Below are 17,871 nucleotides of genomic sequence, written 5' to 3' on the forward strand. Positions count from 1 at the left end.
TAGCTTGTTTTTCCCGGAGCAGGTCACTATCCTGAAGCTATATCTTCCATGGCTGGCCAGGAATCTCTCCCACTCTTACCACCTGCGATAGGCATGTTGGGACGTTTGGCTGCTTTGTGAACACGCCTCTCGTGGCCATCAATTCCTGGAGTGGGGCTTGAACCTGGAACTTGTGGCTCAGAGACAGGGAAGCTACCCAGTGTGCCACAGTAGCTCGCCGAGAGGAGCACGGGAAATTATTGTAAACCCTCGGTGTTCGCTAACGGAGGACTGCTGGATCCTTCATATCAATATAGAAATTTAAAACCTCCTTTTGAAATAAATCTTTAAAATGGGCCTGAATTTCGCTTTTATACTTGGGCCACTGAATCGCGTCACATTCTGGTTTTATCGTGTGTGACTCCCATTTCTGTACAGACCCTTCATTCTAGCACCTTCCGTAATCAACAAGAGGAGCAGACTTCCCCAACCAGCTTATTTTCCTCATGTTGTGAAAATGAAATGGAGACACAGTTCTATGAGCAGCTAGCAGCCCTTTAACAGCTGCTGGTTAAGTCCCCGACCTTGCGAGCTACCCATGCCCAAGGGTATTAGGTGCTGAACGGCCTGATTAAAAGTGAGTTGACCTCGTTCTGGGAGACGTGGTCAGCAGAGTAATCCCAGAGGGCACATGCTGTGTAGCGCCTAGGCACTGGAACCACTACATTTTGTACTGTCCACTTCTGGAGCACGAAGAGGGGCCGTTGCCACTGACGGACACACTGGTCCGGCGAGTCGGATAAAGATGCTTGGCCGCTCTCCTCCAAATTCTCCCATTTCGAGGGGCGGCCCGGTGGCGCAGTTGTTAGCACTGCTGTCTACGGCACTGAGAACCCGGGTTTGAATCCCGTCCCTGGGTCACTGTCCGTGTGGAGTTTGCAGTTTCTCCCCGTGTCTGCGTGGGTCTCACCCCCATAACCCAAAGATGTGCAGGGTAGGTGGATTGGCCATGCTAAATTGCTCCTTAATTGGAAAAAAAATAATTGGGTACTCTAAATTTTTTTTTACATTCCGATTTCCATGACTTTGTCCACCTATTGGTGAGACCAGAAAATTCCAGTCGTTATTGTTTGAAAACCTAATAACTTAATGTGATTGCTCATTCCATAAAAACCCAACCAAGTTGAACTGTCCATTAAAAGGACTAAGCATGGTATGTGATGGTGCATTAACTTTATCCTTTGCGGTAAAGAATTCCACCGATTCACCACCCCCTAAGAGAAGAAATTCCTCCTCACCTTTGTCTGAAGTGGATGACCTCTTACTCTGAGTTTATGCCCTCTGGTCCTCGACTCTCCCACAAGCGGAAGCAACCTCTCAGCGTCCACCCACTTTGATCTCCTGAGAATCCTATTTGGATGTTATCGGCTGAACGTGAACCGGGAAATGCTCTGTTCTTCAACGTACTTAATTTTCTATCCCAAGTAGGCAGTCGTCCTGAAAAACGATGATTAGTAAAATGTGCTTCTGTTGGATTGCAGCTCAGGAAGTCCTGGATAATCTGAAAGATCGGTGGTTTCAGGCTGATGAACCTCCAGCTGACCATCTCCTGAATGAAGAAGAATTCTTGGCTTTCCTTCACCCGGAACACAGCCGTGGGATGCTCAAGTTCATGGTGAAGGAGATTATCCGTGATTTAGGTAAAAATGATTTCAACTATTTTAACGGAGTGAGGTGTTTTTAAAAATTGTTTTCAATAAAACCTGGCGGAGCTTCTTGAGCATTACTCGCAATATGTGTGGTGAGAGAGGCCTGATTTATAAGGCTTGTAATGCCATGTAATGCATTCACACCCTCTGTTGTTAAGTAAACAGTCTTTGGGTGAGTTGGAGTTCAATTGTCGCATGATGAGGGAACTTCACAGATTGGAATCTGGAATGTCTTGTAAAATTAAATTTGAACCTTGCTTTCTTTGTGTATTTTGTTTGTTGTGCGATGGCTGGTATGGAACATATGCAAATTACACAAAGTTTTCTTTTTAAAATATCGCTATTATAAAAGGTCAGGTTGAGAGAGCAGCTAATAAGGCTTCATGAGTTTTATGCATAGAGTTCAGAAGCAGGGAGGTTATGATGAACATTTCTAAAACACTGGTTTAGTCTCAAAGTGAGTACTGTGGAATTCTGGGCTCTGCATTTTAGGAAGGCTGTGAAAACGTTAGAGAAGGCACTAGAAATATTTACAGGAATGGTTCCAGGGATATGAGAAATCGCTCCTCAGCCTCGGGAGAATCGTGTGCCGACATATTTAAATGAACCCAGCGAGGGCAAGATGCCTCGAGTGATTGACCGACCTTTTTGCGTCACCAAGTCTGGCGCGATGAGGCCTTTCGATTGCGCCTGACATAGAATCTCTACAGTGCAGAAGGAGGCCATTCGGTCCATCGGGTCTGCAACAACCCTTGGAAAGAGCACCCTATCTAGGCCCACGCCAGACCCTATCCCCGAAACCCAGTCACCCCACCTAACCTTTTGGACACTAAGGGGCAATTTAGCATTTACCACCTAACCTGCACATCTTTGGATTGTCATCCAAGATCAGAATTGAACCCGGACCTCTCACACACACACACTCAGACGCACGTTATTATTATTAGACATACATACTCACACAGACACAGACAATCTGTGTCTTCCTAAAAGATGAAAGGATTAAGGGGTGATGGGCAAAACTGGAGGGGAAAGGAAAGTCGAGGTATCTGTATGGAAGTAGCTCCTTATGTAATGGAGAAGGATGTGTGCCAGCTGATTACGAGAATGATTGCTCCAATTGACGTTCCATAATTACCTCCTGCCGATTATCTGGAAGGGGGCTGATGGTGGGTATAAGTTGACCAGTTGACTAACTGGCTGCGCCAGCCTGATGGTACACATTGGCAACAGCTCTGCATCTGGCTCTCTGCTGATTCAAAACCCAGTGCCTCACCATGTGCATGGAGGGGACACTTGCAGTTTCAGCAAGTTGGACTTTGATGGCTGATGACCACTCTGACCCATGACAGTTGTTTCATGCAGGAAAGGGTTGCCAGCTCCTTCCCCCGAGGTCATGAAAAGTAGGAAGCTGAAATATCAAATCTGGTGCAATTGAACACACCGTTTTTTAACAAAAAAACTTGCTTAAAGGTTGTCGGCACGCCCGTTCCCTTTTAGTTGTTCAGAGAGGGTGATGGTCTTCAGGTCGGCAGTGACGATGTTCCCCAAAATGGCCGGAATTTTCCAGCCGCGCCCGCCAACAGGATCTTCCCGCCCTGCTGAAATCAACGGATTTTTGACTGACTTGCCGTGCCGATCGTGAGGGAACCCGCCATGGAAAATCCCGCCCAATGTTTCTGAGAGAAAATTCTGTCACCTAGTGGTAAATGTACGTGCCATTCAGGATGATGCGCAACAGAGGAGAATTTGGAAATGGTGTTCTGAAGTTGGATGTGAAGGAAGTTGCTGAGTGAAGTATTGCCCTGTGTCAAACCTGTCGTATATCTAACCTGTTAGCAGGGGGCGTCGGAAAGAACAAATGTCCCATTAGCTACTGCAAGAAGCTGCCAAAATCCACACATCCATCTTTGATCAATAGGGTAGGGTGAGTGATCACTGTCTCATCGCACAGACCTCATTTGTGATCTGCTGGGAAATGCTGACTCTGGGAGGAAGGGAAAATGCCTTCCCAATCGATTCTGGCACCAGTTTTCATGGAGTAACCTTGGCAGAAGTCTTGGAAAAGGCCTGATAACCGGTTGGTGGAGGGGGATTAGAGACAAGAGGCTGGGAAGAAATTATATAGGTCTTCAAGAAAAATGCTTGGAAACTCAAATTATGCAAAACGTTACTCAAAATATAGCACTTAACGTAACTTTGCAGATACTCAGTGAGATATGACATACTTCCTTTCAACTTTGGGTTTCCACCTGACACGCTGGAAACAGTCCTCCACATATTTTTACAACCTGCATGTACTCCAGTGCTTGCAAAAACTTGAAAGGTTATCTTTTCTCTTGCTGGTCTAACATATACGCTATTGAGAACTTGAATATGATTTCTGGCTGGTTTTGACTCAGAGATCCCTCTTCTGTGCCATTGAAGTAGGGCCGCTATGCAGCCGTCACAATGCTTTTCAGCCTCTTGTAGCCAACTCTTGTGGTTCCGCTGCAGTGGCACTTTGAATCAACTCACGCCAGAAAAGTCATTCATAAAGCAGAAACATTGGCACAAAGACAATTTCAATTGAGGTTTCACATATCCGCTTGAATTAGTCAGCGGCAGTGTCGCCTCCGAGTTAGAAGCTTCTGTCCAGGATTAATCCCATCTCCTGCTGGAGATCAGGAACAAGAGTCTGTAAAGGAATCCACCTTACATAAAAGTAATTAATTTATATTAAGTTCCATTTCATATTAAGCCATATATAGTTAAATGTCTATACTTCAAAAACTATATATGTCTCTCCCAGCGGTTCGACAATCTTAAGAGCCATTTATTAAATCTTGTAAAAAATGCATTTTCTTTTTAGTACCCAATTATTTTTTCCAATTAAGGGGCAATTTAGCGTGGCCAATCCACCTACCTTGCACATCTTTGGGTTGTGAGGGTGAAACCCACGCAGACATGGGGAAAACGTGCAAACTCCACACAGACTGTCACCCAATGTCGGAATCGAACCCGGGTCCCTGGCGCTGTGAGGCAGCAGCGCTAACCCCTGTGCCACTGGGTCGCCTCTAATGAATCTCTACCTGTCTGTTTCAGGCGGATGTTCCTGTGGCTTGTTAGCGCACATTGAACCTCATTATGCCCAGGGAGAAAGCCTCTTACTTACAGAATACTATCGACTCTCAACTAAGGAAGCACTCCCATTGATACAAGACCTAAAATTTAAACTAAACCCACGAACGCTTCTGAAAACCCCCACATTCCACGTCCTTACAACAGCCAGCTGGCACATCTCATTGTTGACTGCAAGCGCCCCCTTCATTGACTGGTAACTGAGCCGAGTGGTGCTGTCTCTGGTTCCAACCTGCCCCAGAAAATCTGGACAAACCTCGAGCTGCTTGAGGAATGGGCCAGGGATGATGTGGAATGAGTGGAATGTGAGGGACAGCTGAAACTGTGACGGGAGGGCCATCCAAGTCGGACCATCACCCACATACCGAACTTCGGCCCTGAGAGATCCGTTCCTGGTGGCATCGTCACTGGGTCAGCGGGAGCCGTGGAATGGATTGTTCACCTTGACATCAAGCTGCACGGTCCACAGCCAGGTGCATAAATGAAATAAAGTGTTGTAAAAGTTCACATGGTATCCACATGGCTTCGTTTGAAGAAAATGAGTCCTTTTGATTTCCTTGTCGGCATTCGTCCTTCAACCAACATAGGAATTGATTGTAAAGTGTGGTATGACACTCTGAAGAGAAGTAGGCCCGGAAGAGCAGGTTTTCCATCAGGATTTTGTTTGAGCCAGCTAAGTGGGACTACTGGAGATTGGAGTGAATGCTCTGAAATTCTTTTGTTTTTCACAGCTGACCTAATTTCCCAGAAACCTGCTGACAGGTTTAAGATGATGGCTAATTCCTGTTCTCCTTCAGCTATGGACCCAACCTGTGGGTTCCTGTGCGGATTTCTCGTATCCAGATCCGTCTCATTTTCAAATTGCCAATGGGTGGAAATTTGCATTAACCTAATTGGTGAATATGGAATCAGATGACCCACACCGAGAGGGCCTTAACCCAGAAAAACACAACCCGCTGTTGCCAGGGAAATGGTGCTTGCTGCCAAGACATCTCAAAAAGTGTGTGAGGGAAGAATACGAAATGGCTTTTCAACGGGAATTAAATTCACACCTGGGCCCCTGGAGTTGCCGGAGGTGACGCTCCTGGTGACAACTCTAGAAGGCTACTGTGACCCCCATGTGGAGGCCCATTTTAACACTTTGGAAAGGTTGCCTGGCCACGCAACAGAGACACATTCACAAAGATGGTGCTAGAAAATGGGAGTGCCCCTGTGTTGGGAAAGGAGTGGGAGGGAGAGCATGGCAGCGTCTGACTCCCCAAACTAGCCGGGTCTGACACTCGAAATGAACTGAGGGTGTAAAGTAGAACACAATTCATTCCCAATGGAGAAAACAGTTTTGGTGCCAAAATGGAATCCAGACAGAAACATGGAAAGAGTAAACCAATCCCTTTTTAGTGATGGGTGAAAGCCCTGCTGGGTAGAATTTCTCAAGGGCAATTGGGGAGGGGCAATAAATACTGGCCTAGCCAGCGACGCCCACATCCCATGAACTAGAAAAAAATAATTATTTTGACACCCACAAGGAAAGCTGCAGAAATTCTTTCACGATTAGGGGAGAAGGTTGAATAGTGGATCTCTGGACAGCAATTGTACAATACATGGACCTTTTGGCATTTGAGTCTTGGTATACTGCACCGTCAATGCTAATTGCTGATACTTTGATCACTAGAGTTCTTGCGTTCTATACGACACCTGTTTTTGTTTTATTGCGCATCCTCCGCGCAGTCGATACAGTTGAACAAAGGAAAAAAATGCCCAGGTTTGAAAGGTGCCCTCTGCCTTGCCTGATGGAATTTATTTATTTTTTGTCTCTGGTGTGCTAATAATGTAAGAAGTCTTACAACACCAGGTAAAAGTCCAACAGGTTTGTTTCAAACACTAGCTTTTGGAGCACTGATCCTTCCTCAGGTGAAGGAGCTGCGCTCCGAAAGCTCGTGTTTGAAACAAACCAGTTGGACTTTAACCTGGTGTTGTAAGACTTCTTACTGTGGCCCACCCCAGTCCAACGCCGGCATCTCCACATCATGCTAATAATGGATTTGACCTCTCCTGCAGATCAAGATGGAGACAAAAGGTTGACTGTATCGGAGTTCATTTCGTTGCCAGTTGGCACCGTGGAGAACCAAGAGGCTCAAGACATTGATGATGATTGGGTGAAAGAGAGAAGGAAGGAGTTTGAAGAGGTTATTGATGCTGATCACGATGGCATTGTCACAATGGAAGAGCTGGAGGTGGGTATTTTCTTCAAACATTCTTTAATGGTAAGAGTGTTAAACCACAGCTTTTTTTTTTCTCTTTGTGAACTTTTGTGTTGAAAACACGAACATTTCGGGTTCAGCTGATTCTCTGTAAAATTACTTAATATGGGAGGGGAGAGTTTGGCAGCCACACAATTGGCCAAGTCATGCAAGCATTTTAATTGTTGCTGTATAAATTGGTGTGTTGTTTTCCTGTTCCACCACCTCCCAATCAACAGTTGACATCAACACCTCTCTATGTTCTATATTGGAAACTCCAACTCTGGCTGAAAACCTACAGAAAAAAATAATTATTTCCTAGTAAAATGGACTCTGTCATTTGTGTCACTCCTGCGTTCTGTATTATTAGTTACAAACTTTCAGAAACCCATTTTACTTCAAAATTTAGGCAAATAAGGATCATACAAAAACCATTCAGGTAACATGATTAACCTTTCCGAACTCTACTGGGTTTATTCATCTGCTGCAAACTATAAGAACCTGAAGATAGTTCCTAGTGGCTTACTGACTGCTTCAGGAGGTGATTAGCATCCTCTTCTGCTCTGTCTGTCAGCCAAAGAGGAGGCTACAGATGCTTGCTGAACATTATAATAATCTTTATTAGTGTCACAAGGAGGCTCACATTAGCACTGCAATGAAGTTACTGTGAAAAGCCCCTAGTCGCCACATTCCGGCACCTGCTCGGGCACACTGAGGGAGAATTCAGACTGTCCAATGAACCCAGAGGAAACCCACACAGACATGGGGAGAACATGCAACTCCGCACAGACAGTCAACCTGGGACCCTGGAGCTGTGAAGCAACAGGGCGAACCACTGTGCTACCGTGCCGACCATAGTACACGTGAAAATTAGCGCTGCGTTTTTGGATTGTACTGCTGATGGGGCAACATGTAGATGAGAAACAGGAGTGGTGGTGGAAAATCAGGGATAGATCAGAGGTAACGGTCTGGGAGTGCCAACAGAAGATATTGCAGCAATGATACTCTGGCTATAGAAAGATGGATATGGAAACTAGAAGAAAGCAGTCCCACTCAGTTGGATGACAGTGGAGAAACCTGGAGAAGAATTATATGGTCAGCAATGTCAAAGTTCCTGACAGGTTGAGAAGAATGAGGAAGGATGGTTTACCTTTATCATTGTAAAACAAGATATTGTTCCTGACTCTTTAGTCTTGCAGGAACAAACCTCAAAGTCCCTGATGCCGACTTTGTAGCTTACAAGGACGGCTCCAAGGGTGAGAAACTTCAGTTATGAGGATGGATTTGGGGAGGTTGCGACTGTTCTCCCTGGAGAGAAGCCGGCTAAGAGGAGATTCGTTATAGATGCTCAAAATCATGAGGGGGCTCAGAGGAGATGGGAACACACTGTTCCTGCTTGTGAAAGAACGAGAGGGCACAGGGTTAAAGTGATTTGCAAAAGAAACCTTTTTCACACAGTGAGTGGTTGGGGCCTGGAATGCACAGCCTGGAAGCGTGGTGGAGGCAGGTTCAATTGAGGAATTCAAGAGGGCCTTCGATGGTTATTTGAATGGGACCGATGTGCAGGGTGATGGGAGGGAAAAGGCAGGGGAATGGCATTAAGCCATAATGCTCATTGAGCGAGCAGGTGCAGGCATGATGGAAGGGCCAAAAGGCCTCCTCCTGCGTAGCCATAACAATTATGTGGTTCTATGGGATTCTGTAAAGGTCCAGAGCGTTAAGCGTTGCCTCGTGTAGCATTAACCCACACCATTCACAAGCTTTAATCCAAGGTCCAGAGCGTTAAGCGTTGCCTCGTGTAGCATTAACCCACGCCATTCACAAGCTTTAATCCAAGGCCAGAGCGTTAAGCGTTGCCTCGTGTAGCATTAACCCACGCCATTCACAAGCTTTAATCCAAGGCCAGAGGGTTAAGCATTGCCTGGTGTAGCATTAACCCACACCATTCACAAGCTTTAATCCAAGGCCAGAGCGTTAAGCGTTGCCTCGTGTAGCATTAACCCACACCATTCACAAACCTTAATCCAAGTCTGTACTTGGTTACCTACCATCAGCCTAGCCAGCAGTTCATGGACTACAATTGACCTTGTTGGCTTAATGGCCAGAAAACAAATTAGATGTCGATCAGGCAGTTAACTGTCTGCATCAGGGGCTTTGGTGCCTTAAAAGGATGGCAGCAGGGAGTGCTGCACTGTCACAGGTGCAACTGTTCGATGAGACATTAAACCTAGACAGGGGGCAGGATTCTCCGAGCCCCGCGCTGGGCCGGAGAATTGCCACAACTGCGCCACGCCACCCCGTCGCCGGCACGTGATTCACCGAGGAGCGGAGAATCGGTGCCATTTGCGCCGGCGCTTTTGGCGCGGCGCCGGTCACGGGCTGCTGTCCGCGGCCGGGCCGCCGATTCGCCAGCCTTGATGGCCATGCGGCCCCGTGGACACGGCAGAGTCCCGCCGGCGCCGTTCACACCTGTTCGCAGCCAGCAGGAACTCTGCATGTAGGGTCGGGGGCGGCCTGTGGGGATGGAAGGGGGCTCCTTCATGGGAGGGTGAGGGGGGGCCTCCGATGGGGTCTGGCCCGCGGTCGGGGTCCACCGATCGGCGGGTCCGCCTCTCCAGCCCCGGCCCTATTTTGTTACACGGCCGGCTCCTGACCCCCCATGCCATGTTGCATCGGGGGCCAGTATTGGTAGTGCCCGTGCCCGTTTTGCGCCGACGTGAACGCCATCGCGGACACTACCTCCATTTTGGAGAATCCTGCCCTCTGTCTTTCTCTCGTAGATGTAAAAGATTTCATGGCCCTACTTTGAAGCATAGAGGAGGTCTCCCAAATCTCCTGACCAATATTCGCCCCTCAATCATTGCAGAAGTGGATTATCTGGTGCAGAAGTGGATTATCTGGTCATTGCTACGTGTGGGAATTCGCTGAGTGCAAATCGACTTCTGTGTCACCTACATTGTAATAGTGGCTGCAATACAAAAGTACATAATTGCTTGTAAAGCACACTGGGATGTCCTGAGCTGACGAACCGTGCCATAAATGTAACTTCTTGTCTTTCTGTCAGAGATATTTAGAATGCTAACCATTGGAAGTCAATTGGTTGAACCACCTTGATGAAACAAAACTGTTGTGTTGTTGAATGAGAAGACGTTTTTCCCATCACAAGCAACGTGAAATTAGGCTGTGGTCTCGCACAGTTTCATATTAAAAGACCAAGAACCAAAAGGAAATGTTAAACTCTGAAATGTGTGTGGTTTTATCTGTGCTTTTGCAACCTCGTCAATGAACCAGCAGATTTTTTTTTTTTCAAGGCTAGTCACATCAGGAGAAAGCCGTGACATGTGTGAACATTGTAGATAGAAATATAAAGACCTGGAGTGTAGGTTTTGGGGTGTGCCGGAGGTCTTGATTCCTGTGTGGAAGGGTGTGCTGGGCTAGGCCAGGTCTGGTGCTGTGGCTGGTATCCTGTTGTCCCCTGGAGCTTGGGATGTTCCATCTTGAAGGCATTTATTAGGGACGTCCTCAGAGGTTGGGTTTTGCTTCTTCTGTACACAGTGGGGGGGGGAGCTGTGATTGAGCTGAGTCTTGTACTTTGATTGATATCCTGTTGTAATTTCCCCACCCCACCTCCCCTCCCCATTAATGGCTGGGATGCTTTCTTGTTTGAAGGAGCAACTTATTCTCCTCTTCATTAATAGGTGGTGGGTGTGCACCGGGGTCGGTCTTGTCTCTAGATAATTGTATGAAATGATGTTGGTTGCATAATGGCCCTGAGACTGGGTTTATGTTGCGTCGTGTGGAGCATGTGTATTACCCTTTAAGAACCGGGTTTGTTGCGAATTTTCGTTGTATGTTTTCCCTTTTCTTTTTAAACGGTGGGTATAAAGAATTTGTGACTGGTTCCTGCATAGGGGCAGACGGGTCGGGTATCCGAGGAGAGGAGAGGAAGTGGCGGTGGTGTGTCACTGGTGTCTGGCGCTGGAGTTGAGGGCGAAGTATATTGGTGCGCGCCCGAACATGGTGTGAGAAATGTATCCTGAATTCTCATGGCAATTGCGGGCAGGTGCATCGTGGGAGGGTGCGCACCACATTACCATGTTTTCCTGATTATCCTGATTATCCCTTGGACTCTGATTGAGCTTTCAGAGGCAACTAGCTATGTGTCATGATTGTATTGATCGAGTTATAATGTTCTCCTGTTCCCCCTCTAGATTCATGTCTGCAGAGCCTTTTTTTTGCTTGATGTGCTGTACCATTCTTGTGGCTTCGTTGTGTTGCCAGCTAAAATGTAAAATCTTGATAAATATACCTTTTTTTAAAAATAAAGACCTTATGGTTAAATCTCATTCTGTGTAAAACCCAAGCGATGAGATGAATTAGCCGTTTTTGCAAGAGTGGTTTAGATACCGTGTACCTTACCTTTGCCAAAAGGAAGTGGGTTCGGCTTCTTGCTCATAGCTTTCTGCTGAGTGATATCGATTTTTAATGTCTCCTTTGTGTGGACCCGTTTACTGGCATTTTCAACTTGGTAACAATTCCAATTAAATGATTTTTCTTCTTCCCTCCGGTTCTAGGACTTAGATTCAGAGTCACAAAGTCACTTCACGACTTTTTTTTAAAAAAGAGAAAGATTGCATTTAGTTAGAGCCTTCAGGATATCCCAAGATGTTTTACAGTCAATTAAGTACCTTTGTAAGTATAGGGTGGGATATTCCACCATACCCCCCCCCACCCCCCGCCCCCCATCCCCACCCCCCCACCCAAAGTGTGTTTGGCGGAGGCGGCCCGCCACCAACTGGCAGCGGGAGGCGATTTTCCAGTCACACCACTGTCCAGCAGGGTTTTCCATTGTTCGCACTGTCCGCCACTGGGGAATCCACCATGGGGAGGAGGGGCCGCCGCTGGCAGGAACAGCCAAAAAATCTAGCCCATTGCCACCATTGACTGCTGTGTTTCCTACTTTGAAATTGCTCACACCTAACTTCCACAGCCAATGACAATGAGTGGATAATCTGTCTTAGCCATGTTGGCTTTGCCACACATATTGACTTGGACACCAGAGGGAACTCTGCTGCTTGCCTTCATAATTGTTGGCATGAGGGGACTCAGTTTATCATTTCAACCAATGGCACCTCCAACCCATGCAGCATTCGTGAGAGCAGCTGCTCCTCGAACCCATGTTGGAGTCATCGAAAAGGGCAGGAGCACCTTAAATCTTGCCTGCCCTACAACCAAAGTAATGTATGCACAATACAGACGTGCGGAAAGTGTATGAGGGGCCCAGGGCCTGGGCCCAATATCGCGCCCGAATACATGGAACATAGAACATTACAGCGCAGTACCGGCCCTTCGGCCCTCGATGTTGCGCCGACCTGTGAAATCCCTCTAAAGCCCATCTGCACTATTCCCTTATCGTCCATATGTCTATCCAATGACCATTTGAATGCGTTTCGTGTTGGCGAGTCCACTACTGTTGCAGGCAGGGCATTCCATGCCCTTACTACTCTCTGAGTAACGAACCTACCTCTGACATCTGTCCTATATCTATCCCCCCTCAATTTAAAGCTATGTCCCCTCATGCTAGACATCACCATCCGAGGAAAAGGCTCTCACTGTCCACCCTATCTAATCCTCTGATCATCTTGTATGCCTCAATTAAGTCACCTCTTAACCTTCTTCTCTCTAAATGAAAACAGCCTCAAGTCCTTCAGCCTTTCCTCATAAGTTCTTCCCTCCATACCAGGCAACATCCTGGTAAGATTCCTCTGCACCCTTTCCAATGCTTCCACATCCTTCCTATAATGCGGCGACCAGAACTGAACGCAATACTCCAAATGCGGCCGCACCAGAGTTTTGTACAACTGCAACATGACCTCATGGCTCCGAAACTCAATTCCTCTACCAATAAAAGCTAACACACTGTACGCCTTCTTAACAATCCTCTCAACCTGGGTGGCAACTTTCAGGGATCTATGTACATGGACACCGAGATCTCTCTGCTCATCCACACTACCAAGAATCTTACCATTAGCCCAGTACTCTGTCTTCCTGTTATTCCTTCCAAAATGAATCACCTCACACTGTTCTGCATTAAACTCCATTTGCCACCTGTCAGCCCAGCTCTGCAGCTTATCTATGACCCTCTGTAACTTGTAACATCCTTCTGCACTGTCCACAACTCCACCGACCTTAGTGTAATCTGCAAATTTACTCACCCATCGTTCTACGCCCTCCTCCAGGACATTTATAAAAATAACAAACAGCAGTGCCCCCAAAACAGATCTTTGTGGTACACCACTAGTAACTGGACTCCCGTCTGAACATTTCCCATCAACCACCACACTTTGTCTTCTTCCAGCAAGCCAATTTCTGATCCTAACTGCTAAATCATCCTGAATCCCATGCCTCCGTATTTTCTGCAATAGCCTACCGTGGGGAACCTTATCAAACGCTTTACTGAAATCCATATACACCACATCAACTGCTTTACCCTCATCCACCTGTCTGGTCATCTTCTCAAAGAACTCAATAAGGTTTGTGAGGCACGACCTACCCTTCACAAAACCATGTTGACTATCTCTGATCAAATTATTCCTTTCCAGATGATTATACATCCGATCTCTTATAAACCTTCCCAAGACTTTGCCCACAACAGAAGTAAGGCTCACTGGTCTATAGTTACCGGGGTTTTCTCTACTCCCCTTCTTGAACAAGGGGACACATTTTCTATCCTCCAGTCTTCTGGCACTATTCCTGTAGACAAAGATGACTTAAAGATCAAAGCCAAAGGCTCAGCAATCTCTTCCCTAGCTTCCCAGAGAATCCTAGGATAAATCCCATCCGGCCCAGGGGACTTATCTATTTTAACACTTTCCAGAATCGCTAACACCTCCTCCTTCTTATGAACCTCAAGCCCTTCTAGTCTAGTAGCCTCTATCTCAGTATTCTCCTCGACAACATTGTCTTTTTCCTGTGTGAATACTGACGAAAAATACTCATTTACCACCTCTCCTATCTCCTCGGACTCCACGCACAACTTCCCACTACTGTCCTTGACTGGCCTTACTCTTACCCTAGTCATTCTTTTATTCCTGAAATATCTATAGAAAGCTTTAGGGTTATACTTGATCCTACCTGCCAAAGACTTCTCATGTCCTCTCCTGGCTCTTCTTAGCTCTCTTTTTAGATCCTTCCTAGCTAACTTGTAACTCTCAAGCGCCCTAACTGAACCTTCACGTCTCATCGTTACATAAGCCTCCTTCTTCCTCTTGACAAGTGTTTCAACTGCTTTAGTAAACCATGGTTCCCTCGCTCGACCACTTCCTCCCTGCCTGACAGGTACATACTTATCAAGGACACGCAGTAGCTGTTCCTTGAACATGCTCCACATTTCCATTGTACCCATCCCCTGCAGTTTTACTCTCCATCCGATGCATCCTAAGTCTTGCCTCATCGCATCATAATTGCCTTTCCCACAGATATGACTCTTGCCTTGCGGTATATACCTATCCCTTTCCATCGCTAAAGTAAACGTAATCGAATTGTGGTCACTGTCACCAAAGTGCTCACCTACCTCCAAATCTAACACCTGTCCTGGTTCATTACCCAGTACAAAATCCAATACGGCCTCGCCTCTCGTTGGCCTAGCTACATACTGTGTCAGGAAACCCTGCTGCACACATTGGACAAAAATGGACCCATCTAAAGTACTCGAACTATAGTGTTTCCAGTCAATATTTGGAAAGTTAAAGTCCCCCATAACAGCTACCCTGTTACTTTCACTCCTATCCAGAATCATCTTTGCAATCCTTTCCTCTACATCTGTGGAACTTTTCGGAGGCCTGTAGAAAACCCCTAACAGGGTGACCTCTCTTTTCCTGTTTCTAACCTCAGCCCATACTACCTCAGTAGACGAGTCCTCATCAAACATCCTTTCTGTCACCTTAATACTGTCCTTGACTAACAATGCCACCCCTCCCCCTCTCTTACCACCTTCCCTGAGCTTACTGAAATATCTAAACCCCGGCACCTGCAACAACCAATCCTCTCCCTGCTCTATCCATATCTCCGAAATGGCCACAACATCAAAGTCCCATGTACCAACCCATGCCGCAAGTTCACCCACCTTATTCCGGATGCTCCTGGCATTGAAGTAGACGCACTTTAAACCACCTTCCTTCCTGCCGGTACACTCCTGCAACTTTGAAACCTTACTCGTGACCTCACTACTCTCAACCCTGAAATAATCATTTCAGGTGGATTCATTTCCTGTGGGTCCCGGCGCTGGACAATGGCCGCCAAAGGACGGTCAGTGACAATCGCTGCAGCCAAGCCGAGAATCCAGGCAAACAAACACTGCATTCTCCCCCCATTTAATTACAAACAGACAGGGAGCCCGTCAAACTGACCACACACTCCCTCCCCTCCGAAAAACTCACCAGAATACTCCCTCCCTCAGGAAAACCGACCACAATCGCCCTCCACTCAGAAGAAACTGACCACAACACTCAGCAAAACTGACCACAATCCCCTTCCCCTGATAAAAAAACTGACCCCAACACTCCCTCACTCAGAAAATCTGACCACAGTCGCCCCTCCCCCTTAGAAAAACTGACCACAGCATACCCTCCCTAAAAAAAAAAGAAAGGAAAAAAAAAATAATTTAGGGCGGGACAGTGGCACAGTGATTAGCACTGCTGCCTCACAACGCCAGGGTCCCAGGTTCAATTCCAGCCTCGGTTGACTGTGTGGAGTTTGCACTTTCTCCCCGTGACTGCGTGGGTTTCCTCCGGGTGCTCCGGTTTCTCCCCACAGTCCGAAGATGTGCAGGGTAGGTGAATTGGCCGTGATAAATTGCCCCTTAGTGTCCAAAGATGTGCAGGTTAGGTGGGATTACAGGGATGGCGCATTGGAGTGAGCCGAGGTAGGATGCTGTTTCGGAGAGAAAATGCGGACTCAATGGGCTGAATATAATCATAGAATCCCGAATGTTCATAAGGAGGCCCTTCGGCCCATCAAATCTGCACCAACCCTCCAAAAGAGCATTCCCCCCAAGCCCATTCCCCACCCTATTCCTATTACCCTTTAACATAACCTGCACATCCCTGGACACCAAGGGTCAATTTATCATGGCCAATCCACCTAACCTGCACATCTTTGGACTGTGGGAGGAAGCCGGAGCACCCGGAGGAAATCCATGCAGATACAGGGAGAACGTGCCGATTCCATGCAGTCACTCAAGGCCGGAATTGAACCTGGGTCCCTGTCGCGGTGAGGCAGCAGTGCTAACCACTGGCCACCCAATTCTTTTTTTTTCAATTAAGGGGCAATTTAGCGTGGCCAATCCACCTAACCCTGCCCATCTTTGGGTTGTGGGGGTGAGGCCCACACAGACACGGGGAGAATGTGAATCTATGAATCTGTGATTTCTGTCCTTGGGCAAACTACAGAGAGGCATGGTGCTGCTGCATTTCCTGGCTCCCCGCAAGGTTGATGTTGAAAGCACTCTGCTTTCTTAAAGGAAAATGAGGTTAGCAACAAAAGAGCACACATTGCCACCTTAATCCACTTTTTTTTTAAAAAGTTACAATTTATCTAGTGCTTTTCACATTACCAGACATCTCACAGTACTTTTTGAAGAGTAGTCACTGTTTTAATGTAGGAAATACAGTTGCCAGTATGTGCAGAGTGAGCTTAGCTCACACTAACAGCAATGGGCTGACGATCACATCGTCTAGCTTTGTGAAGTCGATTGAGGGATAAATGTTGGCCAGATTTTTAAAAAATATAAATTTAGAGTACCCAATTTTTTCTAATTAAGGGGCAATTTAGCGTGACCAAGACACCTAGCCTGCACATCTTTTTTGGGTTGTGGGGGTAAGACTCAGACATGGGGAGAATGTGCAAACTCCACAGGGAATCTTGGCCAGAATCAGTCTAATAACTCCCTCTGCTCTTCTTCAAAATAGAGCCATGGGATCTTTAATATCTCACGTAATAGAGTGCGCTGCCAACGGTGCTCCCTCAGGACACACTGGAGTGCTAGTTTTGATTTTTGTACTCGACCCCTGGGGTAGGACTTGAACCTTGAGACTCAACAGGCGAAGGTACAATCAGCTAAGTCACGGCTGACACTCTTAAGGCTGCTGCTGGAAGCAAAGCTGCCAAGTGCCTCGGGGGTGCGGCTACCACAGTCACGGCATAGAGAGATAGGAGGTGTGGTGAATGTAACTTAGTAATTCACACTGTATTTACCAATACCATTGTAAACGCAGTAGCGTTATCCGACCACTAGGGGAAGTAGCTCTAGGAATGCTCAGGAGTTTGTACAGGGCTCCACCCTTGGCTCCGCCCATGACTCCTCCCCCTGGATTGCTGTATAAATACCCTTGTCCAGAGCCAGCCTGTCAGTTCATCGAGAGTTCAACGGGTAACAGGCTGGCTCTGTAGTAAGTAGATTAAAACCACTGTTCATATCTTAAAAGCACGTGTCTAGTGAATTGATGGTTCCATCAGGAGGTTGCAATTGGACAAACACAAAATTGGAGGCAACAAGGTGAGGAAAGTGCACAGGTTTGTATTCATTAAAATGCTGCCATCCCGATGTGGATAATGACCTGGAAGAAAGTGGGCAAACGCTTGGAGGAAAGAGACGTAGAATGTTTATTCCAAGTGCAGAACCACGGTGAACGTTGGGGGGGGGGGGGGGTGGGAAGCCGCATGTCAGCAAGAGAAGAGAATTTAAATGATTGACATGAATTCCAACCCCTTCTCCAACTCTTCCTTGACCCTTTCCACCGTCTATAGCCGCATTCGATCTCTGA

General features: G+C 46.9%; 1 protein-coding gene across 4 annotated transcripts in view; it reads left to right on the top strand.

The window, feature by feature from the left end:
* Positions 1 to 17,871, top strand: part of sdf4 (stromal cell derived factor 4) — a 121,117-nt gene that overhangs the window by 100,027 nt on the left and 3,219 nt on the right. For all 4 annotated transcript variants that reach the window (XM_038774000.1, XM_038774001.1, XM_038773999.1 and 1 more), the window contains 2 exons: positions 1,521 to 1,679; positions 6,867 to 7,042. In XM_038774000.1, coding sequence (XP_038629928.1) covers positions 1,521 to 1,679; positions 6,867 to 7,042 — 335 coding nt within the window. The remainder of the gene's footprint in view (positions 1 to 1,520; positions 1,680 to 6,866; positions 7,043 to 17,871) is intronic.

Source organism: Scyliorhinus canicula, chromosome 16 (assembly GCF_902713615.1).
Source record: "Scyliorhinus canicula chromosome 16, sScyCan1.1, whole genome shotgun sequence".
In the NCBI taxonomy this organism is placed as follows: domain Eukaryota; kingdom Metazoa; phylum Chordata; class Chondrichthyes; order Carcharhiniformes; family Scyliorhinidae; genus Scyliorhinus; species Scyliorhinus canicula.